General features: G+C 53.7%; 2 protein-coding genes across 2 annotated transcripts in view; one reads left to right on the top strand and one right to left on the bottom strand.

Annotated features, from left to right (window-relative positions):
* Window positions 1-25,688, top strand: part of LOC139684145 (uncharacterized) — a 1,342,464-nt gene that overhangs the window by 518,512 nt on the left and 798,264 nt on the right. The window contains 1 exon segment of the mRNA XM_071579746.1: window positions 22,451-23,122. Within this exon segment, the coding sequence (XP_071435847.1) occupies window positions 22,451-23,122 (672 nt within the window).
* The window catches only part of LOC139684146 (uncharacterized), an 800,710-nt gene that overhangs the window by 616,463 nt on the left and 158,559 nt on the right, over window positions 1-25,688 (bottom strand).

The following is a 25,688-nucleotide window of genomic DNA, read 5'->3' as shown; positions in this document are numbered from 1 at the left end:
AGGTTGCTGAGGGTGCCCCCTCTCTGGAATCCCCGTTTTGCGGTCCCAGGGGGCTCCCGAGCACCCACAGCAGAGGGTCAGGGGCAAAAGTACCCCTGGGACTCTCAGTAGTCCTGAGTGGGAACCTGAAGAGGGGAATCCCAGAAACCCAAAGGGGTCAGATCACGGAGTCAGACCCCTGAAATTCCCGGGATCTCCAGCAGCCTGGAAAAGGACAAACCCCAGACAGGGGACCCCAAAACACAAGTCACCCCCAACAGCCTAGACAGGGGGGACCCCCAGAGCCCCAAAGTGGAGAGACCAGAGATAGCAAATTTGTGGGAGGGTTTTTGGGAGGTGAATCTTGGTGGTTGGAATTGCTTTCATCTTAATTTCATATTTTAGAGGGGGTTTTAGCCAAATTTTGATGGTTTGGGGTTTTAGGAGATTTGTGCCAGGCACCTCCATCTGGGGGAATGGGAGGATCCCAAGAGTTTCCACCATCCAGGGATGCTCCTCAAGCAAATCCCCCTTTGGGGCTTGTTCCCCACACTGTGGCCACCCCTCACTCACTCACACCGTTCCCTTTTCCAAGAGCATCATCCCCAAATGGCTCCTTTCAGCTTCTAGAAAAAAAACCAATCGATAAATCCCATTTTCCTGCTTCTTAGGCCTGCCCATGTGTCTCACTCAGCTTCAGTTCTCCCTCTTTCAGTTGTCATTTTAAAATCCCAGTTTTGGAGACATGGCATGGTTTGAAGGGTCTGGGAGGCTTTTGAGGGGCCCTGGGGTGGTTTTGCAGGGTCTAGGGACAGTCTGGGGGTTCTGGTAGGCAGTTCAGGGGGATCCTGGGGTGGTTTGGGAATGTCTGGAAGTAGCCAGGGGGTCCTGGATTGGTTTAGAGAGACTGGGAGGGAATTGGGAGGGGGGTGGGGGGGGGCTTGATGTGGTTTGGGGGTCGTGGCGTTGTTTGAGGGGGGGGGTGTCTGGGTAGGAGTCTGGGGGGAGGTTGAGGGAATTTAGGGAGTGTTACGTGTCCTAGAAGGGGGTTTGGTGGGTCCTGCCATGCTTTGGGGGTCTGGGAGAGGGTTTAGGGCAGTCCTGGGGGTAGTTCAGGGAGTCCTGGGCAGTTTAGACTGTCTGGGAGAGTTTTGGAATTCTGGGAAGGGGATTTAAGGTAGTTCGGAGGTTCCTGGGCATTTTAGACGGTCTGGGAAAGAATTGGTGGTCTGGGAGGGGGTTTGGGGTATCTCTGGGGTGTTTGAAGGGCCGAGGGCGTTTCAGAAGCTCGGGAGAGTCCAGGGGGGAATTTGGGGCATCCTGGGGGGGCGTCCAGAGAGTTTTGGGGGTCCCGGGTGGGGGTTTGGGGCTCTCAGAGGTATTTTCGGGGGGGATTTGGGGCGTTCTGAGGCGCATCCCGGGGTGGGGGAAGGGACTTACCCGGCTTCTTCACCTTCACGGCCAAAACGGCCCCGGGGGCGTCTCGGGCGTCTGTGAGGGGTTGGCGGGTCGGGAGGGACCCCCAAAACCCTCCCTGAGTCCTCCAAATGCCCCCCAAATACTCCCAAATTTTTCCGAAATCACCCCAAACTCGCCGCCATTGCTCACCTCTCCCGGCATCGCCCTCGAGTTCCGCCCTCCGACTACTCTGCCTCTGACTGGTTGTCTTCCGTGCCCGTCTCCGCTCCCAGCCAATCATCTTTCAGCAATGCAGCGCGCGGTGACGGCGCATGGACACCCGCGCCATTTTGAGCCTGTCCCATACTACAACTCCCGTCATACACCGCGGCCGGTTCTGGCCAATCACAGGTGGGACTACAACTCCCGTCTCCCCCACGCCCAATCGGGTCGGTCCCAGCTGGTTTGCGGCCCCCCAAGTGACCCCCGGACCCCAAACTGCCCCAGAAGTGCCCCTCGGACTCCCAAGTTCTAACCCAATACCCACTCTGGACCATCAAATTCCCTCCCTGGGCCCCTCAGTGCACCCCAAGTTTATCCAGGACTCACAAGTGTCCCCTGAACGACTCTTTGAACCCCCACATTCCATCCTTGGACCCCCAAGTTTCCCCAAGTGACTCCTCGGACCCCTCAAGTGCCCCCCCAGTGCTCATAAAATCTCCCCCAGACCCCCATGAGACCCCCAAGTGCCCCCCAACTGACCCTCAGACCCCAATTCTACCCCAAATCTCCCAAATCCCCCCAGCCCCCCCTTCTCATGGGGCCCTTTCCCAGGATTTGGGGCTCCAAAGGGGGCACTTGGGGAGCCGGGGGGATTTGGGGGCACTTGGGGGGCTGGTGAGTTGGGGAAGGGATTTGGGGCAGGATTTACAATTTGGAGGGGAATTAAGGGAATTTTGGGTGGAATTCAGGGAATTTTAAATGAATTTAGAAGAGGTTGGGTGGAATTAAAGGAATTTAGAGTGGAATTAAATAATCTTTGTGTGAAACTAAGGGGGGGGTTTGCTGAATTTCAGGGATTTGCAATGAAATACTGAGGATTCTAAGAAACATTCATGTATTTTTGAGTGGAGTTAAGATATTTGGGGTAGATTTAGGGATATTTGGGGTAGAAATTAATAAAACTTAGATGGAATTAGGAAGTTTTGAAGTGGAAATAGGGAGATTTGGAGAATGTTAGAAAAAATTAAAGTGATTTTGCGTGAAATAAATGGGATTGGAGAGATTTAAAATTTATTAAGAGAGTTCTGGGTGAAATTAATGAGGATCTTCAGTAAAATTAAGGGAATTTGGTTTGGAATTGAAAATTTGTGGTGAAATGAGATCAATTTTATGTGAGGGAATTTCAGTGGAATTCAGGAGATTTGTGGTAAAATCTCAGGATTTTGATGCATTTATAGGGGTTTGAGGTGGAATTAAGGCAACTTTGAGTACAACCAGTGTGGTGTGAGGTGAAAGTCAGGGGAGGTTTCAGTGGAATTAAAGGAATTTTGAGAGGAGATACAAGACTTTGAGGGGGATCTTGGTGTTTGGGGGAAAACTGGGGGTACTTTGGGTGAAATTCTGGGGAATCTAGAAGAGATTAAGAGACTTTTGAATGGAATGAAGGGATTTGGGAAGGAGCCAGGAGGCTTGATGGCACCATGGGAGATGATGGGACAGAGCAGGTGAGATTTTTTTGGGGTGTGAAATCCATAAATCCCCTTTTCCCAATGAATTCCCAAAGTCCGTGTCCTGATGGATGTTCCCCCACCTCCACTCACGCAAGTGCCCACAGGGAACCAGGAGAGTGTGGAGACTTCCAACCAGGTGTGTTCCCAATTTGGGTCACTGGGAATGTGGGTCACCAGGTTGTTCCCAATGTTCCAGGTTCAGGAGGATTCCCTGCACAAAATAAAAGACACTAAAACACAGCTGAGGTAGCAAAGCAAATTTCTTGGTGAGCAAAGCCAATGGATCCTGTTCCTTGGCACACAAACAGCACATCCCCAGCCCTGCAATCTCCCTAAGCCAATGGATCCTGTTCCTTGGCACACAAACAGCACATCCCCAGCCCTGCAATCTCCCCAGCCTGTGGGGCAGGAGCAGCAGGTGCAGCGGCACTGGCGGCAGGGCAGGCAGGCAGTGCCCCTTCAGGCCGTGCCCTGCACCAAACCAGGCCCAGCTGGGCCTCCTCACCCCCAGCCCAGCCCACCCCTCCTGGCTCCTCTCTCTGCAGGGCAGCTTTGCCAGCTGCAGCACCAGCCCCTGCGTGCCCATCGCACCAGCCCAGGCTGCAGCAGCTCAAGGGGCTGACTCCGGGACAACAACGGCTCTGCCCGTCATTCTTCCTGGGGCACAGCCCAAGCTTTCAACACTTCAGCTCACACTGATGGCTCTTTCTCCAGACCTCAGTTCTCCACAGGCAAACTCTGCACTGTTTTCTCACACCACATCAACGAGCACAACCACAGACCAAACATGACAGGCCCAGACATGACTCTGGTCCCTAACACAAAACCTCCTCAGAATAAAAAGCTTCTTCTGCTTCTGGGGATTGGGAGGATAAGGCTTAGCCTCACTCTGTTCTATTTGCATTCAGTACAGTTTGTCACATGATTATGGAGCACAAACTCAGGCTGGGTGGAGAATGGATTGAGAGCAGCCCCAAAGAGGAGAAGGACTTGGGGCTGGTGATGGATAAGAAGCTCAGGCAGCCCTGCCTGGCTGGGCAGGGAAGCCACTGGCAAGAGCCCAGTGCTCCCTGAGCATCCCAGCACGGGCAGTGTCTCCTCTGGGCCAGCGAGGGGCTGGGAGAGGGGTCTGGGACAGTGTCAGAGCCCAGAGGGACCCCCCAGCAGAGATCAGATGGTGTAAATCCAGTGTGCTGGTTGGACCTGCTGGCAGCTGCCTGTCTCTCACTGAAAACTTGCTGGGCTCCCTCATTCAATGTCCTTTCAGAATGGGATTTAGGGGACAGATCTGAAGCCTCCCTGCAGGGTTCTCTTTTCTCCTGCACTCCCTGATGCTGCAGATGTGACAATGATGGGCTGAGCAGCATTTTCAGGCTCCCATGAAACCACAAGCAGATACATCTAAAATAGGCAGTGCACAAAGACATTTCTGGAACAGATCTGATTCTTGTTACTAAAAATTTATGCTGTATAAATTTCATTTCTCATATTTCCACCTGAATGTTATCAGTAAAATTGCAATTTCCTATTTTGATCAGTGCCACCCACAGTGCATTTGTGACAGTGAACTCAGTGTTTAGTCTCAGCTGTAGCCATCAGCAGACATTGCAATGCCCACAAGCCTCTGAGCACTAAGGCAAGGAGAGTTAGGGCCATCCAGGCCTCATTTGCAGCACTCAAACACAACCCTGTTACTGGTGATCTTGAAACAGAATAAAACTCCAGAGGCCACCCCAGAAAATGCCTCTGTAGTGTCAAATAAAATTAAAATATCCTCTTTCTCCTCTGAGGTGGACCTCTGGCCAACAGTTCCTGCCCACTCCTGTGCTGGTTGCTCCTGACTGACCTTGCTGTCAGGTCCTAACCAGATCTTTTCAAGGGTTCCTTCTTTAGAAACTGCACCCTGACACTTTTGTTTTCCCCAGAGATGTGTGAGAAAGGGCAGTGCTGGTGCCAGTCAGGGCAGGGCTGAACACTGGGGTGACTTGGCAGCTCCCCCTGCACCGTCTGTGCCACCTGCATTCCTTGGAGAAATATTTATGCCCAAATGGAACACAACAGTGGCCTGTTGGACACGCTGCCCCCAAAAAGGGAACTCTGAACATTTGGAATAAAACAATGTGCCCTCCCAAGAGCCAAGCAATTCTTGGAGCTGTTTCCTAAAAGCCAGATGTGTGGTGTCCTTAGTTGTGTCTCTGGGCAGCTCTGCAGGGGCTGCTTTGTGCAGGGCAGCCCTGGTGGCCCTTTGCCCACGGGCAGGGCTGCACTCTGGGGGTCGTGGCTTTGGTTCTTTGGTGTCCAGGGGCCACTGGGAGTCCCTGAGCCGCGTTGGGGACGGTGGGCAGGGCTGGCAGGGACAGGCTGTGGTGCAGTGTCCCCTCAGGGTAGCTCTGCAGGGCCAGCAGGTCCAACTGCCCCAGCACAGCCTGTGCTGTGGGTGGGTGCACACAGGGAGACGCTGGTTTAGCCTAGGTGGGGTTGCCCTTATTCCCACACAAACATAAGTGTCCCTCTGGTTTATATATACATTTAATTTGGAGCCCTGCAAAGTCCTCCTCTCATCTCTCTGGGAATGGGAATCTTTCCCTGAGCTCTGACTGTGCTCTTGGGTTTCAGGTTTGGCATCCAGGGCAATGCCCAATGTGCCTACACCTACTCTGACGAGATCAGCAGCAACTGCTGCTCTCAAAGGAAATTCTTCATCTGCAGCCACTCCCAGAGGAGCCCAGTGGGGTTTGGAAGGATCCAGGAACCCAGAATTCCACCTGAAACTTCCCTCTTGGCAAAGATCGACCACCAACTGCCCTTAATCCCACACAACCATGAGTCTTTAATTTTAATTTTAATTTGGAGCCCTGGAAACTCGTCCTGAGAACAGCACAGAGGGAATCCCTGGGTATTTGCAGCACCATCAGGGTGGAGAGAGGGAACTGCAGCAGCTCAGACCCCAAACCCACATCAATCAGCCCCTACTGGCAGCTCTGCCCTCCTACCCCTCAGGGATTGCCACTGCCCAGGAGCTGCTCCCTGCTGGAAATACAGGGGGAATCTGCTCCAGCCTCTGCCTGGAGCTCAGCTCTCATGGATTTGGATCGGTTTTCGAATGGAGTCAGGGGGATTTATACCTTTTGGATGCCTCACCTTGTCCCTGCAGCAGCCACACCACGATGCCCACCAGGACCAGTGGCCCAACCCCTCCAGTTCCCAGCAGAGCCCAGAGCCAGTGAGGATCTGCAATGGGACCATCCTGGGAGTGAGGGAGGAAGCAGCTCTTCTTCTGTGCTCCCTGCTCTGCTTTTAATGCTCTGCCTCAGCTGCAGGTCCCCCACATCCCTCTGCTCAGCGAGGAAACCTCCCAGGGCTCTCTGGGAACCCAGAAAACCCACAAGGTGCCTCTTTGTTCACTTGTCCCAGCAAAGCTGCAGAGACTCAGAGCTCAGTCCCTCCCTCTCCTGCCCTGAGCTGCACCCAGAGGTGTCCTGGGCATGGGGAGACCCCCAAGCCAAGCCCTGGGGATGTTTGGAGTGACTCCAACCCCTGTCCCTGAGCAGCAGCACCACCAACAACTGAGTGGGACCCCCATTCCCAGCTCCGTGGCCTGCTGAGTGGGGAGGAGGAACAACTGGGAAGGAGGGAGGGGTGAGGGGAAGGGGTTTGTTGGATTTATTTCTACTTCTCATTCTCCTGCTCTCATTCTGGCAGGAACAATTTAATTCACACGCCCACTCCGAGTCTGATTTGCCCGGGATGGTGCTCGGGGAGGGATCTCTCCCGCTCCCCATCCCAACTCTCGAGCCCTCCGTTGGATTTTCCCTGCCCTGCCCGCTCGCAGAGGGAGGGAGAGCGGCTTTCCTGGGTCCCGCCCCAAGGCAGGGCCCCCGTCCCCCCCGAGCTGTCCCGCAGCTCCCTCCTCAGCCGGCCCGGATCCATCTGCTCGCAGAGCCCGGGCAGCATCTCGGCGGCTCCCCAGGGCACTCGCTGCTCCTTCCGGGCTCGCAGGGACCCCCCCCCGGCCTCCCCTGTGCCCCCCGCAGCCCCTCCCTGCCCATCCCCTGGGAGCGCCGAGCCCGGCCCCGCTCGCAGCTCCCTCGGCCCTCGACAGCAGCAGCAGAGCCCGCGGGGCCCGACCCAGCGCCAGGGCCGGCCTGGCAGCGGCGGAGCGGGGGCTGCGGTGGGGGGAGCGCCCGGGGCACCGGGGTGGCCCTGACTGATCCTGCCCCGTCCCTGCCCGGCCACGTCTGGCCCTGCCCGGCCCCGTCTGTCCGTGCCCGGCCACGTCTGGCCCTGCCCGGGCGCTGCCGCCGATCGTGGCCAGTGGAGAAGTTCCGCCCAAAGAACGATGGGCGGGGTCAGGAAGGCGGAGCTGTAGGAGGTGCCGAGCTCCCATTGGCTGCTGTGCCTGTCATTCATCGATGCTGAGCGTCCATTGGGCATTCCCGCCGTCACTCTTCGTTCCCACCCACCGCGCAGTAGGAGGGGCCGGGAGCGAAGTGGAGTCCGCGCCTGCGCAATGATGGGCGGAGACTCGAATGCGGGGGAGGCGGGAAGGGACTTGTGCGGTTTTTCCCTCCCGTGTCCTGGAGCTTTCCCCGTTCCCTTTCCAGGAGCTCCTTCTTCTCGGAACCCCCCGCGCCGTGTGGGCCGTGACGGTGAAGGTGGAGAAGCCGGGTAAGCCCCTCCCCCCACCCCGGGACCGCCCTCAGGTCCCTCCCACCACCCCCAAAAACACCCTGAGATCCCGAAACCCTCACCTGGGACCCCCAAAACTCCCCCAGGATGCCCCAAATCTCCTCCTGGACCTGATAGAGCCACTCAAAACACCCCAGACACCCCCTCCCCCTAAAACCCCAAGACCCTCCCCGAGACCCCCAAAACACCGCACAGACCCCCCAAACTTTCACTCAGCCTCTGCAAACCATTTCCGACCCCCAAATGACCTGCCTGGTTAGGGGGGAAGGGTCACACCCAACAGTCAGTTCTGCAGCTTTTGGGCAATTTCTGGAGAGTCAAAGCCAAGACTTTGGAGAGTCAAAGGTTTGATTTGGAAATATTGTAAATCCTTCAGTGCTTGGAAAGAGGAAAACATGCCAATAACCTGGGCTAGTGGAAAGGGATGAGCTTTAAGGGCCCTTCCAACCCAAACAATCCTGTGAGTCTGTGAATTGAGCTTGAGGAATTAGTTAAAAACCCAGCTCCTCCTCTGGACTTGGATCCAGTTCCAACCCCCTGCAATTTTAGGGCTGGGTTTAGGGCTGCTTTTAGGGCTGGTTTTAGAGCTATTTTAGAGCTGGTTTTGGACAGTTTTAGAGCTGCTTTTCAGTCTGTCTTTAGGGCTGGCTTAAGAGCTCACTTCTTTCTGGTTTAGTGTTGGTTGAGGGCTGGTTTAAGGGCTGGTTTTAGTACATGTTAAGGGCTGGTTTAGGGCTGGGTTTAAGTGTAGTTTTAGGCTGGTTTTCAATACCAGTGTAAATAGCAAATTATTTTTCAAGTGCTCTCAGCACTCCAAAAGTCAATTTGACACATTAATTTATCAGAATTATTATATTCTTTATTATAGCATTTTACATTATAATTATATCTTATTACACCTGCTACAGTCCCTCACCCCAGTTGAAAGCACTGAAAATTGTGGCATTAAAACCTGTCCCTCCACATTTTGGGATGGTGTCTCATACCTGTAATGTGCCAATGGAAAAGGATAATTTAGGGACTGAGTTCCACAGTTTTACTTCTGTGCGACAGGAAGAAAACTCAAAAATATGTGTGTTCTGTTCCAGGTTGTTCCAACCATGAGAAGATCCAGGGTGTAAATATTAATTAGGATTAATCAATTCTCCAGCTGCACACCCAGTCACACTCTCCTTACAACCAGGAGAAAGAAACCTCAGTGGGTAAAAGCTGATGCATGAACTGTAATTTTAGACTTGGAGTCTGAAAAGTTCTTTCTATCCCAGAAAATGTGACCAGCTGAGGGTGTGGATATCACTGGCTGCTCCAAGTTATTCCCCCAGTCCCACATCAATATTGAAAAGAATTAAATTTAAAAAGTTCTGTTACAATCCAGGTCCCGACAAAACTTCCCCATGCAAAGCTTTTTGATTCTAAAAGCTGATAGAAAATGGGAGATTTATGTTGCATTATTGGCAAGTCCATGTGTTGGTTTCCTGGGCAAACCTGGGACTTTCTGCTCCTCTGGTGCTGCTCTGCCCTCAGCCCTGGGCTTGGTGACCAAAGCAGTGAAGTACCAAGGGAGATCAAACTGGTGAGCTGAGGGACTCCAGATTTTGCTGGGACTTGTCCCAAAGATCTCAAGGAGAGTTAAGGAATATTCATTTCCCAGATAAATTTGGGGCACCACGTTTTCTGTTAAATATTGGTGTCAATGTTTTCAATACCTGTATAAATATCAACTTATTTTTCAAGTGCTATCATCACTCAAAAAGTCAATTTTATGCATTAATTTTTCTGTATTATTTTATGATTTATTAGATTATTTTATAATATTACTCTAATTATCTGTTACTATAACTTCCAAATTAGCATTCAGAATATCACAGCATTCAGAAAAAACCTTTTGCACTGAGAAAAACTACTATTTCTTGCTTTTTTTTTTTTCCTTCCAGATTCCTAAGTACTTTTTGTTCAGGATATTCAAGCACTATTTTCTTTCCTCACCAGACTGTTCCAATATTTTATTTTAAATGTCTAAATCACTTCCTTTGTTTTATCCACTGTTTTTGTCACCCTTACATGTTTAATCACATTATTTTCCTTATTTGCTAATTATTTGTGTCTCAAGTAAAGCCCAGTGCAATTTTCAGTCAGTTCAAGGCCACCTAAACCATATAATGAGAGCTATTCTGAGGGAATTGCCTTTAAAACTCTGCAATTTTCTGGAAAATTAGTTCATTGTTAATTAACTTTAAAGTTCCTTGAGCAATTGTTCCAGGGAGGGTTCATGGGGATTCCAGGCTGAAACCAGACACCGTTTAAAATTCAAGTTACAAACCTGTCTCAGTGTACACAAGATGTGTCTCCTTCAAGGCCGAAGTCTAAGTTATAAGTTGTTGTTTTCCATAACTTGGCAGGTGGCAAGGCCAGACACGGACCAAAAATAATGGCATCTCATCACACCTGAATACACAGGGGTCCCCCTGTGCACGATCCCCTTTCTCCATGCCCATATTTCAGGGTCCTGGGGGTCCTGGGGCTCCCCCTTTTCCACACTGCCATCTCTCCAGGCTGCCGGGGGACCCTCACCTCAGCTATCGCCCCTCTCTGCTCCCCATCCCTACAAGTCACCAGGCATCTGGTGTCCATAAAAAGCTGCAAACCACCGAGATGCAGGCAAAAAAAAACCCCTCACAGATATCAAAACTGCAAAACATCAAGATTCAGCCAAAACTCACTCCCAAATACGTAGATTAAGCCAAAAAATCCGTCCCAGAATTTCCCCTTCTCTGGTCTGTTCAGTTTGGGGTTCGGGGTTCCACCTTGTCTGAGCTGCCGGGGGACCCACGTGTATTAGGACGGGCGGGAAGATGTTCTGTCTCCCAGCCCGGCGGGTAGACGTATTGTCCCTCAGCCCGGCGGGTAGACCTGTTCTCCCTCAGCACAGCTCCAGCCAGTGCTCCCAGACCATCTGTGTCCGCCCTGCTGGGCGCGCTCTGCGAATGGGGGAGGAGGGGGAGGGGCGAGGTCGAGCCTGGAACACCCCCGGTAGAAGAGGAGGGGGCAGCCATGCTCCTCCTTTTCCTTTTCCAGGGTTCCATCTGCACCCGAAGGACTCTCGGGTGACCGGGAGAACAGGGTGGGAAAGAGAAGGGGCCCCCAAACTCCACAGTGCCCCCGCTACCCCACCAAGGGCCATAAGGGCTGTGCCAGGGAACACGAGAGCCGGGATGGGCCCGGACAAAGCCCCCAAGGGCACCAGGATGTGCCGCTCCTTGGAGCCCGCGCTGGGGCTGCCGCGAGGCGGGGCCGGAGCTGCACACAGGGACGGCAAAGGGCCCCGACAAAGTGCTGCGGGACCCCCGAGCCAAGCCCCGAATAGCCTGGGGGAGCTCTGGGGGTTTGGTTTGTGTTTGAGGGGATGGTTGAGAGACCCAAAAGCTGAGCTGGGAATGCCCCTTGGGGGTCCCTGGGAGGTGTTTTTGGGTACCCCAGTGTCGGGTCCTGGCAGAGCCCCTTGGTGGGTGGGGGGATGTGGGGACCCCCTTGGGGGGGGTTGGTGTGCCTGGGTCAGACCCTTCATTGACAGGTTGGGGAGGGGGCCTCCCAGTACACGGGGGACCCGCAGCAGGCCAGAGAGGGGAGCCCCCCCAAAGTGGAGAGACCCAGAGAGGGGGAATTCCTGAGAGGGATTTTTTTGGCTGAGTCTTGGTGCTTTGGGCTGAATCTTGTGAGTACAGGGGGGACACAGTGCTGGGAAAGGGGATTTCAGGGGGAAGCAGGGCCAAGGAAAGGGAGTGTAGGGGGTTGGAGGAGTGGGATGGGGAGTCCAGGGGTCCCCAATGTTGAAGAAAGGGAGTCTTGAGGTAGGGACACCCAGAAAAGCTGGGAAAAGGGTTAAAATTGTCCCTCAATGTTCCAAACAGGGCAGGGTGTGTGGTCTGGAAATGCAAGAGTGGGGGTCCCAGAGTCAAGAAAAAAGGGGTGAGGGGGCTGGAGTAGGTGCGATGGCAAGGAAAGGGGGTGCAGGAGGGTATTTGTGCAGGATAAGGGGGTGCAGGGGCATCCCAGTGCCTGGAAATGAGGGATCAGGAAGGTCCCGAGGTTAAGAAAAAGCAAGACTAGAGGTTGGGAGAGGTGGTTGGGGACTGCAGGTTGTGTCTGTGATGAGAAAAGTGCAGTCCAGAGGGTGGCAGGGTAAAGGAATAGGGAGTGTGGAGTTTGGGAGAGACATGATGGTGTTACAATCTGCTTAAATATTGCAGACATAGCTTGGGTTCAAAATGTTTTTCCTAACAATATTAAAACTCAATTTAATTAATTAAAATTAGTTAAATAATTAATTAAAAATTAAAAATTTTTTAAAAATGCAGAGAGAGAGGGAAATAAGAACAGTTAGAAAAACTCTAAGAGTACTTTTTAGAAGCAAAGAAAAAACTTTATCACCAAAACCAACTTTTTCTCCCAAGTTTGTGTGTGTGTGTGTGTGAGAGAGAAGCGATGTTGTCTCTGTTCCTGCAGGCAGAGGTGTGGAATGCAGCTCTTGCAGTGCAGATGTGATGCTCAGTCTGTGCTGCTCTCCCTTGTGCAGCAGGGCTGCTCCTCGCTCTCTGCAGAGCTCTCAGGCTCCGCGGAGCTGTCGCTCACGGGCAGCAGCGGCGCAGCCACCCCAGGCTGAACAGGGCCAGGGCTGGGTTAGCAGGAGCAGAACTGACACAGGGAGCAAGGCAGAGCTCAGCTTTCTCCTCAGTCTGCAGGGGCAGGCAGGCAAGCAGCTTGGGTGGGGAAGAAGGAGGGTAAGAAGGTGAGATGGGTGAGGCAGGGAGGAGGTGGGAGAGGTTCTTGGCTGTGGTTCTCTCTCTCCATTCTCCACACACCCTACGCACCGAAATTCCAAGGTGTTCTTTGGGAGTTTTTATAGACTGCAAAAATACTTAGACACTGTATTTTACAGGTAGCTTGCAAATTTCTTAAAAGCAGGATATAGTTTTAGCTAAGTCATTACAACAAGAGGATGCTTGTGTGAGTTCTCAGCAGGCAAGAAGTTTGGGTGAATTTGCTGCCATGACTTGCAGGAAGCTTGGGGAAAGGCTTTGGCAGGGTGTTTGTTTGTAAGAGAATTCTGTCTTTGTGTTGAACTGCTGACAGAAAATTCTTGGATAGGATGTTTATGATAGGAGAACAATGGGGGAATAATATTTATTTCATTTCTCAGTTATTGGTGTTTAACATATGGGTGGGAAAGGGGGGTCAGGGGGTAGTTGGAGTCAAAGAAGGGGAATGTGGGGGTGAGGTGACCTGGGATGGATGGGAATGGGGTCTTGAGGGTCCCTGGTGTCAAAGAAAAGGGGGATCCAGGGGCTCGGAGAAGTGGGATGGGCAGGAAAGGGGGGGCAGGAGGATCCTGGAGTCAGAGAAAGGGGTGTCCAAGGTTGGAGAACAGGGAATAGCCACACAGGTGGGTTCCAGAGCCCAGGAAAAGGAGGTGCAGGGGGATAATGATAATAGTAGGGAGGAGAATGAGAAAACAATGGGATGGGGCTCCAAAGTGCTGATTTCCAAAGGCAGAAAAGAGGGGAGAGGGTGGGGAAGTGTCCCCAGGGAAAGGGATACCAGAGCAGATCTGCTGCTCAGTGCCAGAGCAGGGACTGGGAACAAGGATTTTGGGAATTCAGGGCAGTGGGAGGGGGATTTCCCTCCCCATGCTGCCCATCCTGTGCTTCCCAGAGCCCAGTCACTCCCACTATGAGCCCAGTTGTTCCCAGTATATCTCAGCTACCCAGAACAGAATCCTAGTTGGCCCAGTATGCCCCTAGTCTGTCCCACCATAGTCTCAGTGACGCCCAGTAGTGCCCAGTATAGACCCAACCATTTGACTTGCTCCCAGTTGCCCCATATGTGGTTTCAGTTTTCTGCTAGCATAGTCCCAGTAACTCCCACTGTGGTCCCAGTCACCCCCAGTATGGTTCCAGTGACTTCCAGTCTCTGCCAGTATGGTGTCAGGATGATCCCAGTTGCCCCCAGTCTGTGGCAGGAGGAGCCTAAAGCTCCTGGATCACGTGGAGGACCCACCCAGAGGAGGGTCCCTCCAAGTTCTGTGGCTGCAGGAAGAGCCCTGAGGAGCCGAGGGCTCCCCAGAGCCACCCCAGGCAGTCGAAGGTGGCCCCATACTGCCTCCTGCTGCCCCTTGTGTCCTCCAGCTTGGGCCCAGCTCCTCCTAGTGTTATCCGAGTTGCCTTCAACATGGTTCCACTTGCTTCCAGTATCAGCCCAGACTCATGCCATTAGCTCCAAGTGTGCTCCCAGATATTTTCCAGTCATTGCCGGCATGATCCAAGTCACTCCCAGACAGTCTCATTATGGTCCCAGTATGACTCCAGTGCTCCCAATATTACCCCAGTTCCCCCCACATGATTCCAGTTGCTCCTTTTTACCCCTACTCTGGTTACACTCACTCCCAGTATATCCCAGTGGTGGGGTGGCTTTATATGTTAGAGAGTCTCTTGACTCTGTTGAACTTGAGGTCAGCAGTGACAAGGTTGAGTGTCTGTGGACCAGAATGAGGGGGAAGGCCAACAGGGCTGACATCCTTGTGAGTGTCTGTTGCAGGCCACCCAACCAGGATGATGAAGGGGATGAATTATTCTACAAGCTGCTGGCAGATGTCTCAAAATCTCCAGCCCTTGTTCTTGTGGGTGACTTGAACCTGCCAGATATCTGCTGGGAGCTCAACACAGCAGAGAAGAGGCAGTCTGGGAGATTCCTGGAGTGTATAGAGGATAATTTCCTGTTTCAGCTGGTAAATGAACCTACCAGGGGTGGGGCCCCTCTACACCTGCTGTTTATAGAGAGGGGCTGGTGGGAGATGTAGTGGTCAGAGACTGTCTGGGTACAGCGACCATGAAGTAACAGAGTTTTCAGTGCTCAGGGATATGAGGAGGGCCATCAATAAAACCTCTTTGCTGGACATCCAGATGGCAGATTTCAGCCTGGTGAGAAGACTGGACCAGAGCATACTCTGGGAAACAACCCTCAAAAACAAGGGGGTACAGGAGGGATGGATGTGCTTCAAGAAGGAAGTCTTGAGTGCACAGGAACAGCCTGTCCAGGTGTGCCGAAAGGGAAGCCCATGGGGAAGACATCCAGCTTGGTTGTACAGGGAGATTCTGAAGGAAATCAGCAATAAAAAGAGAGCTGAGTGTGGAAAGAAAGGGCTGGCTATTTAGGAAGAGTTTAGGAACATAGTTAGGTCCTGTAGGAAGAAAATGAGAGACAAAAGTGCAATTTGAAGTCAGTTTGGCTACTTCTGTTAGGAATGACAAAAAGTGCTTCTATAAATATGTTAATAGGAAAAGGAGGGACAAGGAAAACCTCCATTCTTTGTTGGACTTGGGGGAGAACTTTGTTACCAGAGATGAGGAGAAGGCTGAGGTACTTAACACCTACTTGCCCTCAGTTTTCACCAGTAAGACAGGTGGCCCTGAGGACAACTGGCCTCCTGAGCTGGTAGAAAAGAGACAGGGAGCTGAATTGTCCCGCTGTGTTCCAGGAGGAAATAGTGACTTAGTGAGGCACCTGAATCCTCACAAGTCTGTGGGGCCAGATGGGATCCATCCTGGGGTGATGAGGGAGCTGCTGGAAGAGCTTGCCAAGCCACTCTCCATCATCTCCCAACAGTCCTGGCTCTCTGGGGAGGTTCCAGAGGATTGGAAGTTGGACATTGTCACCCCAATCCAGATAAAGGGCTGCAAGGCTGACCCTGGCAACTCCAAGCCTGTCAGCCTGACCTCGGTGCCTGGCAGGGTTATGGAGCAGATCATCCTGAGTGCAATGACACAGCACCTTCAGGATGGGCAAGGGCTCAGACCCAGCCAGCATGGAGGGGCAGGTCCTGTCTGACCAACCTGATCTCCTTTTATGATCAGGTGACCCCCCTGGTGGATGAGGGGAAGGCTGTGGATGTGTCTATCTGGACTTCAGCAAGACCTTTGGCACTGTCTCCCATAATATACTCCTGGAAAAGCTGGTAGCCCATGGCTTGGACAGGTGTACCCTCTGCTGGGTCAGGAGCTGGCTGGAGGGCCGGGCCCAGAGAGTGCTGGTGAACGGGGCTGTGTCCAGCTGTCGGCCGGTCACCAGTTGTGTCCCCCAGGGGTCTGTGTTGGGTCCAGTCCTGTTTAACATCTTTATTGATGATTTAGATGAGGGGATTGAGTCCATCATCAGCAAATTTGCTGATGACACCAAGTTGGGAGGGAGTGTCGAGCTGCTGGATGGCAGGAGGGCTCTGCAGAGGGACCTGGATGGACTTGAGGGATGGGCTGATTCCAATGGGATGAAGTTCAACAAGTCCAAGTGCAGGTCCTGCCCTTTGGCCACCCCAACCCCTGCAGTACTCCAGGCTGGGCACAGAGTGGCTGGAGAGCAGCCAGGCAGGAAGGGAGCTGGGGGGACTGATTGATAGAAAGCTCAACAGGGAGCTAACAGTTTGCCCAGGTGGCCAAGAAGTCCAGTGGGATCCTGTGTTGGATCCAAACTAGTATGGCCAGTAGGCCCAGGGCAGTGACCCTTCCCCTGGACTCTGCGTTGGGGAGGCCACACCTTCAGTGTTGTATCTGGGCTCCTTAGTTCAGGAAAGAGATTGAGGGGCTGGAGCGGGGCCAGAGAAGAGCAATGAGGCTGGAGAAGGGACTGGAGCAGAAGTGCTGTGGGAAGAGGCTGAGGGAGCTGGGGTTGTTTAGCCTGGAGAAGAGGAGGCTCAGAGGTGATTTCATCACTCTCTACGACTACCTGAAAGGAGATTGTAGACAGGTGGGGATTGGTCTCTTTTCCCTGGCACTCAGTAATAGGACAAAAGCGCATGGGCTTAAGCTCAGCCAGGGCAGGTTTTAGGTTGACTATCAGGAAGAAGTTCTTCACAGAGAGAGTGCTCAGGCATTGGAATGGCCTGCCCAGGGAGGGGATGGATTCTCCAACCCTGGAGGTATTTAAGGTGAGACTGGACGTGGCACTGAGTACCATGATCAAAGTGGGGTTGGATTAAGGGATGGACTTGATGGTCTGGGAGGTCTCTTCCAACCCAACTGATTCTGTGATTCTATGAGAACAGAGCAGGGATGGTGGCAAGGCCCTGTCTTGGCAGAGGCAGAGCACAGGCCCAAGGGGAAGAGCAAAAGAGACAGAAGCTCCACCTCCCTCTCTTTTATACTTCTTGATGCTTCTTGATGATGTCAGATGATATGAAATACCTCTTTGGTTGCTCAAGTCAGGTGATGTTTGTCCCTTCTAATCTCTGTCACATCCTCTGGGCCTGATGAATTGAGGCCTGGCTGAAACTAAAGCTAAAACTCCCACACCCCATTACATTCCCATGGAGGATCTGCAGCTTTGTCCCACCTGGGTCATCAATAAGTGTCACCAAAAGTCATCAGGAAGGAATGAGACCCTCCAAGCCCCCCTTTGGAGTGTCTGTGACTCAGACACTCCTTTATTCTGGGCAGAGACAGGGAGAGAATCTCTCCAGTTCCATACAAGCCCTTCCAAGACTTCTCACGTATTTATACATTTTGTCATACAAAGAAATTACCATTCTTTCCTTCTAAGATATACAATTCTCTTCATTAATTGGTATTCTATTCTTTATTAGCTGTTTTGGTCAACATTCTTTGGTGCTTTTATCATTCTGCCACAGGCAAAGTCTCCAACTCTCAGGCTGAAATGTCTTTGTTAGTCTCCTCAGTATCTTCTGGTTGCTCCAACATGTCTTTGAGGGACCATAAATTTAAGGTCCGAGATGTCCAATCTTCAGCTCCCTCAGGCTTCTCTTTCCTGCAGCCCATCAGAGCCAGTCCAGGGAAACTCAAAGCTTTGAGGCTTGAAAGACAAACTTATCAGAGTCTGTGAGAAGTAACACAGTCAACAATTGCCACTAATTAAAAATGTAGGAAAGTTTTATAATTTGCAGCACTGGGAGTAACTGGGAAGTGGCTTGTTGGGGCTGGGCTGGGATGTGAAGGAACCAAAGGCAAACTGGGAGAAGATCTGTGGAGTCTGAGGAGGTTGGGAAGGCACATTGAGGGTGCTTGGGGTCTCCTGGGAGAGCTGGGGGCAATTGGGAGGAAGTTTAAGGGGTCCTGAGTGGGCTGGGAGGGGGTTTGATGGTTCCTAGTGGGGCTGAGAGGGACTTTGAGAGGTCCTGAAGGGCCAGGTAGGGAGTGGAAGGAGGTTCCAGGTGATCCTGGGTGGGCTCCTGTGACTGGGAGGAGATTTGGTGGAGGTCCCGGACAGGCTGTGGGAGGTTTTAGGGGCTCCTTCCCCCCGGCCCTGCCCGGACCTGCCGCCGGACGCCCCCCAAGACGCTGCGGGGGGTCGGGGCTCTATGTCGGGGTTTGTCCTCCTGAGCTGGTGCTTCTGCGTGTGCCACAAGGGCAGGGAGTCACCTGGCGTCGCGTGTCGCCCCCTCTCCTGCTGTCCCTCTGCCCCCAGCCGGCTGCTCCCAGTGTTCCCAGTAAAGCTTGCCAGTTCTACCCAGTCCCGGTCCCGGGGGTGTCTGGGGGGGGGGAATCAGCCAGAGAAGGCCCAGAATCATTTTCCAGCCAATCAGAGCACGCGGCGCTGATGACTCCGCAGTTGCCAGGCAGACCCGCAGCGCCCCGCGCTCCCCACCCCGAGCCCACACGCGCCCCTCCCTCGCCCCCAGCGCCCCTCGGGATCGCAATTTGGGGCGGGGGGAGGTGGGGGCGGCCAGGCCGGGCCCCCCCGCACTGTCCCAGCCATGGCGGCTGCGGCGGGGGCCGAGTGCGGGCGGGAGTGGACAAGAGCCCAGCGCTGCCCCATCCCGAGCTGCCCCAGCTCCATCCCTGGTCCTCCCGCGGGGAGCGGCGGGGCTGGGGGCAAGGGGGGCCTGGAGGGGGTGGTGCTGGGCCTGGAGGGAGGAGGAGAAGAGCTGGAGTGGGCGGGAGTGAGGGGGCGGAGAAGCGGCAGGAGAGGAGGGACAGAGCAGGGGGAGGAGCCGGGACAGGGGACACAGAGAGGACAAAGCAGCACGTGGTGGGCGCTCGGTCGGAAGGTCGGTGTGGGGCGGGGGGGCGAGAGCGGTTTTGGGGCCCCTCGGGTGGTCCGGGAGGGAACCCCGGGACCCGCGGAGTGAGGACAGCGGAGAGGGGCGATAGTGGAGCTGGCGAAGCCCCGAAATGGTGGAACTGGGGGGCGGGAGCACAGAGGGAGCCCCGGGCCCCTTAAACGGGGGTCCCGGAGAGGGAAAAGCCCCGGCAGTGTGGAAAGGGGGGGGGAACAGCAATGCAGGGGGGAGGTGAGACCCCCAAGAGCCTGGAGAAGGCGAGAGTCAAGAGAGGATGGAGCCGTGGGATTCCCGGGATCCCCGGCAGCCCGGAGAGGGTGGGACGGGATCCCCAATACAAGTGGGAACCCCAGCAGTGCAGACAGGAGTACCCCAATAACCCCACAGTGGAGAATTCAGAGAAGAGGAACTGCTGGGAGGGTTGTTTTGGGCTGAAGTTTGGTGTTTTGGAGGTATTTAGGGACACAAGATTAGAGATGGTGGAGAATGAGGGTGGGACTCGGGAGGTGAGGGGAGACCGGCAACGTTGGGGGGTTTCGGGGGACTCAGGGCAGGTTTTGGGGGTCCCACATTACGCACCCACCCCCTACCCTTCCCTGGGACCCACCGGCGCCGTGTTGGCCGTGAGAGTGAAGGTCGAGAAGCCGGGAAAATCCCTCCCCCATGCCGGGACTGCCATCGGGTCCGTCAGGTCCATCCCACATCCTCTCCCACCCCCCCCAAAAAAAAAAAAACAAACCATCTTGAGATCCCGAAACCCCACACTTAAAACCACAGGGTTCCCCAAATCACCTCCTGGACCTGCCAGAGCCCCTCAAAACGCCCCAGAGTCCCCCCCCAACCCTCCAAGACTCCCCCCCCAACCATCCAAGACTCCCCCGGAGTCCCCCAAAACTCCCCAGACCTGCCTAAACACCACACAGAACCTCTGAGAGACCCCCAAAACACCCAAGAGAACCTCTCAGAGACCCCCCCAAACTTTCATCCAGACCCTGCAAACCACCCCAAGACCACCCACTCCCCCCCCCAAGACCTTTCCAAATTCCATCACCCTCCCTCCAAACCCCCTCCCAGACCACCTCAAATGTCCCCAGGACCCCCAAACAACACCAGAACCCCCCAGGCCTCTCCCAGATACTCTCAAACCAGTCCAGGACCTCCCTAAATTCCCATTCCAGATGCTGAAAACTACTCCAGAATCCCCCTAAATCACTTCCAGACCTTCCAAACAACCCAGAACCCTCCAACTGCTTCCAGACCAGCCCAGATACTCCCAACCCCTTCCCATAAACCCTCATCCCTGAGCCCCCCAAAACTCCTTGAAGGGACAGTTGAAACAGAGAGAACTGAAGCTAAGGGAGACACGTGGACAGCCTGAAAAAGCAGGAAAATCAGATTAATTTGATGGGTTTTTTTCCTAGAAGCTGAAAGGAGGAAATTGGGGATGATGCTCTTAGAAAAAGGAACGGTGTGAGCGAGTGAGGGGCGACCACAGTGTGGGGAACAAAGGGAGTCACCTCCAGAGGGGGCTTTGCTTGGGGGGCATCCCTGGATGCTGGAAAATCCTGGGATCTTCCCATGCCTCCAAATGGAGGCGCCTGGCACAGATCCCCTAAAACCCCAAACCATCAAGACTGGGCAAAAAAACCCCAAAATATGCAGATTAAGGAAAAAGAAATTCAAAGCACCAAGATTCATTCCAAAAAAACCCTTCCAGAAATTTGCTCCCTGTGGTCTCTGTGCTTGGGGTTCTGGGGATCCTCCCTGTCCAGGCTGTTGGGGGTGCCTTGTGTTTTGGGTCCCATCTCTGGGGTTCTGCCTTTTCCAGGCTGCTGGAGATCCCAGGAATTTCAGAGGTCCCCCACTCTGTGATCAGAACCCACTGAGTTTCTTTGATTCTCCCCTCTCCAGGATCCCTCCAAGGAATGCCGAGGGTCCCAGGGGTCCTTTCTGCCCTGACTCTCTTCTCAGGGTGCTCAGGGAACCCCCTGGATCCCAAAATGGACAGCCCAGAGAGGGGGCACCCTCAGGACCCACAGCAACGTGGAGAAGTGGGGCCCTTGGGAACCAGCACCCCAAGCAGAGAGTCAGGAGAGGAGGGACTGCAGGGACCCAAATCCCCTCTGGTGTCCCTATTTGGGGGTTGAATCTTGGTGTTTTGGGCTGAATGTTGGGGGTGCAGGGGGGACACAGAGCTGGGGCAGGGGGTTTTCAGGGGGTCACGTGGCCAAAGAAAGGGGTGTAATTACTTAGAGAAGTGGGATGGGAAGCCCACGGGTCCCCTGTGCCCAGGAAAGGGGGTTCAGGGGTCCTCGATGTTAAGGAAAGGTGGGTCATGATGTAGGAAAACCCAGAATGGCCAGAATAGAGGGGTTCAAGGTGTCCCCCAGTGTTCCAAAAAGGATCTGTGGTCTGGGAAATGCAGGAATGGGGGCACTGGGGGTCTCAGAGTGAAGGCAAAGGGGGTGTGCGACTGGAAGTGGTGGGATATCCCAGAAAGGGGGTACAAGGGGATGTTGGTGTAGGATAAGGGGGGCAGGGACATCCCAGTGCCTTGGAATGGATGATCGGGATGGGCCCAAGGTAAAGAAGGGTAGGACTAGGAGTGGGAAGAGGTGGTTTGGGGGTGGAGGTGGTCCCTGTGGCCAGAATAAGGAGGTTGAGGAGATGGCAGAGGAAAGGCAAAGGGATTGTGAAGTCTGGGAAAGGCAGGATGAGAGGGAAAAGGAGGGCAGGGTGGTCCTGGAGTCAAAGAAAGGGGGGTGTGAGGGCTGGTAAGCCGGGAATGGCCGGGCAGGGGGTTGTGGGGCCCTGGTAGCCTGGAGAGGGCGGGGACCCTGGAGAGGGAGGACCCCCAATACACAGGAGACCCCCAGCAGCCCAGACAGGGGGGACACTCAGAATGCGAAAAGGAGAAGGTCAGAGAGGAGATGCTCCTGGGAGGGTTTTCTTGAGCTAAATCTTGGTGTTTTGAAGGTTTTTATGGACACAAGATGCCCAGTGACTTTTAGAGAGGGACTTGGGCAACACAACCCAAGGCACTCACAGCTTGTTTTCCCTAAAAACTAGGATTTATCCTTCTGAAGGTGTGTCGGAATGGCGGAGGAGGCTGCGAGGAAGAGAAAGATGCCCCGGGCCCCCCAGGCAGGTGAGCAAGAAGTCAGTGTCCCTTTGCCCCTCTCTTGTGATGCATCTTCCAGCCCAGCATGGCCCCGGCTGCAGGACAACCCCGCTGCCGACGCCGTCCTGCCAGGGCCGGGTTTGGGGGGATGTCCTTGGCCTTCCCTGTGGGCCGCAGGCAAATGTCCTTAGTGTCCTTGTTCCTTCCTGCCCCAGGCCCTGAGCTGAGCAAGGGGAGCACGGAGGACAAATCCCCCCAAGGAGGACAAAACCTGGTGGCAGAGGCCACTTTGAACAGCTCCACAGTGCAGGAAGTCACCGAGGAGAAAAATCCACGGAGATTCCGCAGGACGAGAAGCTCTCAACCGAGTTTTGGGTCCTCCAATCAGGATAGAGCCACCCAGTGCGGGAAAGATGGCCGGAGCTTCAACGAGAGCTCTGACCTTGGAGTGCAGCAGCAGCTTCAGAGCAGGGAGAAGCGCTACAAGTGCTTGGAATGTGGGAAGGGATTCAGCCTGAGCTCCCACCTAATTTGCCACCAGCACATCCACACTGGGGAATGGCCCTACACCTGTAGGGAATGTGGGAAGGGCTTCAGTCACAGCTCCCACCTGATCAGCCACCAGATGATCCACACTGGGGAATGTCCCTATGAGTGTTCCCAGTGTGGGAAGAGGTGTCAGACCAGCTCAGATCTCCTCGTGCATCAGCGCACACACACGGGGGAGAGGCCCTTCTGCTGCACCGACTGCGGGAAGAGATTCAGCCAGAGCTCCAACCTCATCAGCCACAGGAGGCGCCACACCGGTGAGAGGCCTCACAAATGTGGGGACTGTGGGAAGAGCTTCATCCGTAACTCTGAGCTCATCATCCACCGGATGACCCACACTGGGGAAAGGCCCTTTGAATGTTCCGAGTGTGGGAAGAGGTTTCAGACCAGCTCAATTCTCCTCAAACATCAGCGCACACACAGGGACGAGAGGCCCTTCTGCTGCACCGACTGCGGGAAGAGATTCAAACATAACTCCACCCTCATCACCCACCGGCGTATCCACACCGGAAAGAGGCCTTATGAGTGTGATGAGTGTGGGAAGAGCTTCACCAGCAGCTCTGCATTGACCAAACACCAACGGACCCACCAGTGAGGGAAGCCCCACGAGTGCCCCGACTGTGGGAAAAGCTTCATCTGCTGCTCCATCTCTATCACCCACATTCCTTGTGACCCACATTTTGAAGACCCCTGGCTGGTGGTCTCCACATCCTCCTGGCTCTCTGTGGGCACTTGAATTAACCCAGGAGGAGGAACATCCATGGTGTCATGGGTTTAGTTAGGCCGAGATTTAGGCTGTAGTTTTTAGAGCAAGGCCTTGGACAATCAGCTGACTCCTACTGGCCAACTCTATTGCATCCCATATTCTGACATCATCTCAGATAGAAGAAGAGAGGGAGGAGGGATTTTCCTTCTTCTTCTTGCCGGATGAGCAAGGAGTTTGTTGGCATTGCAGAGCTCCTGGGGGGAGACCAACATACTGAGAAAGTTGAAATTTATTTCCTGCTTGTTCTTGCTACCTTTTATTCTTAGTCTGTAATTTGTATTTGTTTTGGTTTCTATTTTATTTTCTGTTTAATATACCTTGTTCTGCTGAACTATGTCCTGTGTTTTGGGTTTTATGGCCTGAGTTGAACCTCTTGCGCTTTGGAGGGATGAGATGACCCTATTGACAGAAAAATCCTGGTGTTTTCAAACAATTTTTAGGGGTTCTAAATGGCTCTTGGGAGTCCCCCCTCATTCTGGGGGTTGCAGGGACCCCCTGGCTCCACTGGGGCCTGAGGGGGGTTATAATGCCCAGTTTTGAGCTGTTGCAAGAGGCTTGTGGAGGGCCCAAGTCTGATGCACATCCCACCTGCAGGAGGGTGTCCCCCCTTCCTCCCGGCCTGCTGGGGTGGGGCTGAGACCCCTCCCCACACAGGGATCACCTACGGTTCTTTCTGGGGGATGAGGCTCCTCATGCACTGGGACCAGCCCAGCTGGTGTCACAGAATCCCAGAATGTGCTGCGTGGGAAGGGACCCTCAAGGATCATGGAGTCCAACCCTCAGCCCTGCACAGGCCCATCCCCAAGAGTCACATCCTGTGCCCCAAGTTTACACCTAAGGCTGAGAGGAAATAGAACCCACCAATCCCAATACAGGTGGGTCCCCCGGCAGCCCAGACAGGGTGGAAACCAGAACACTGAGGTGGAAAGACCATAAAGGGGAACTCGTGGGAGGGATTTTTTGGCTTAATCTTCATATTTTGAAGTGGGTTTTGGCTGAAACTTGATGTTTTTTAGTTTTGATATTTCTGAAGGTTTTTTGCCAGAATCTCAGTGTTTCGGAGCTTTTGATGGACACCAGGTGCCCGGTGACTTCACAGACAGACTTCACAGACAGACAGACTGTTCTGAGTTTGAAGGGACCCACAAGGATCGAGTCCAACTCTTAAGTCAATGGCCCACACATGGGATTGAACTCATAACCTTGGCATTATTACAACCAAGTTTTAACCCACTGAGCTAATCTCAGGTTCTAGAGATGAGGAGGGGAGAGGAACGAAAGCTGAGCTGGAGGCCCCCCAGCAGCCTGGAGACAGGGGAGTGTGGAAAAGGGAGAGCCTCAGAACTCCCAGGACCCTGAAACAGGGGCCTTTAGAAGGGGGAGCCTGCACAGGGGTGACCCCTGAGACAAAAAAGTGGAGAACCCAAAGAGGGGGAATCTCTGGGAATGGCACCCTGAAGCAGAGTCAGGGCAGAAATTACTCCTGGGTCCCCAACACTTTTGGCAACTCTGAGACTTCCATTCTGGACAGGAGAGATCCCCAGAACCCCAGAGTGGAGAGACCAGAGAAAGGAAACTTGTGGGACTCTTTTCAGGGACAGAAGGATCATTGTTTGGACTATTGTTTGGCTGAGTCTTGGTGTTTTGCAGTTCTTGTGGTTGATCTCAATGTTTCTCAGGATATTTGTTCTAGGGAGGGTTCAGAAGGATTCTGAGCTGAAACTATGACACCATTTAAAATTTGAGTAAACTGCATTTATTTAAGTGAAATAGCAAAGAAAGGAAGAAAAACTGAGAAGAGGGAATAAAAACCAAACCCCAAGAGAACTCCCACTCACTCCCACACCACTCACACAGTTCCTACACCTTTGACACCGTTCCCATCCATCCCGACCCCAGTGTGCTCAGGATCCCCAGTCTGAGCAGCTGCTGCATCCTGGGCCTTGGGTGGCTCAACACGCTCAGCAGCGTCCCCGTGGGAGTCACCGCTGTCCTCGGTGCCAGCACACACCTCCTCCTGGAGCAGGGACTGTCTGTTTGGATACACTCGCTCTGGGACGTCTGTCTGGGTGTCTGTGGCCAGCATAGCCCAGAGAGAGGCCACCACTCCCTCCCCCTGTTCTGTAACTGGGAAACCCCTGAGCCTGTGAAGTGTTCCCCTTTTTGGGTTGGTGGTCGTTACTTCATCCTCAACTTCTTACTGTTTATCTCTTTTCCTCATCCTTGAGTGGCTGTCACCAACCAGCCAGGCCACAAAACAGTCTCAGTGTGCCCAAGATGCTTTTCTTTCAGAGTCCCATTCTATAAGGTCTTGTTTTCCACAACTTGGCAACAGAAGAACAGACACTTGTGGGCTTCAAGGCCAGTCACTGACCAAAATAATAGTGTTTC

This window comes from Pithys albifrons, chromosome 32 (genome assembly GCF_047495875.1).
Source record: "Pithys albifrons albifrons isolate INPA30051 chromosome 32, PitAlb_v1, whole genome shotgun sequence".
Classification (NCBI taxonomy): Eukaryota; Metazoa; Chordata; class Aves; order Passeriformes; family Thamnophilidae; genus Pithys; species Pithys albifrons.
This window is presented reverse-complemented; position numbering and strand designations above follow the sequence as displayed.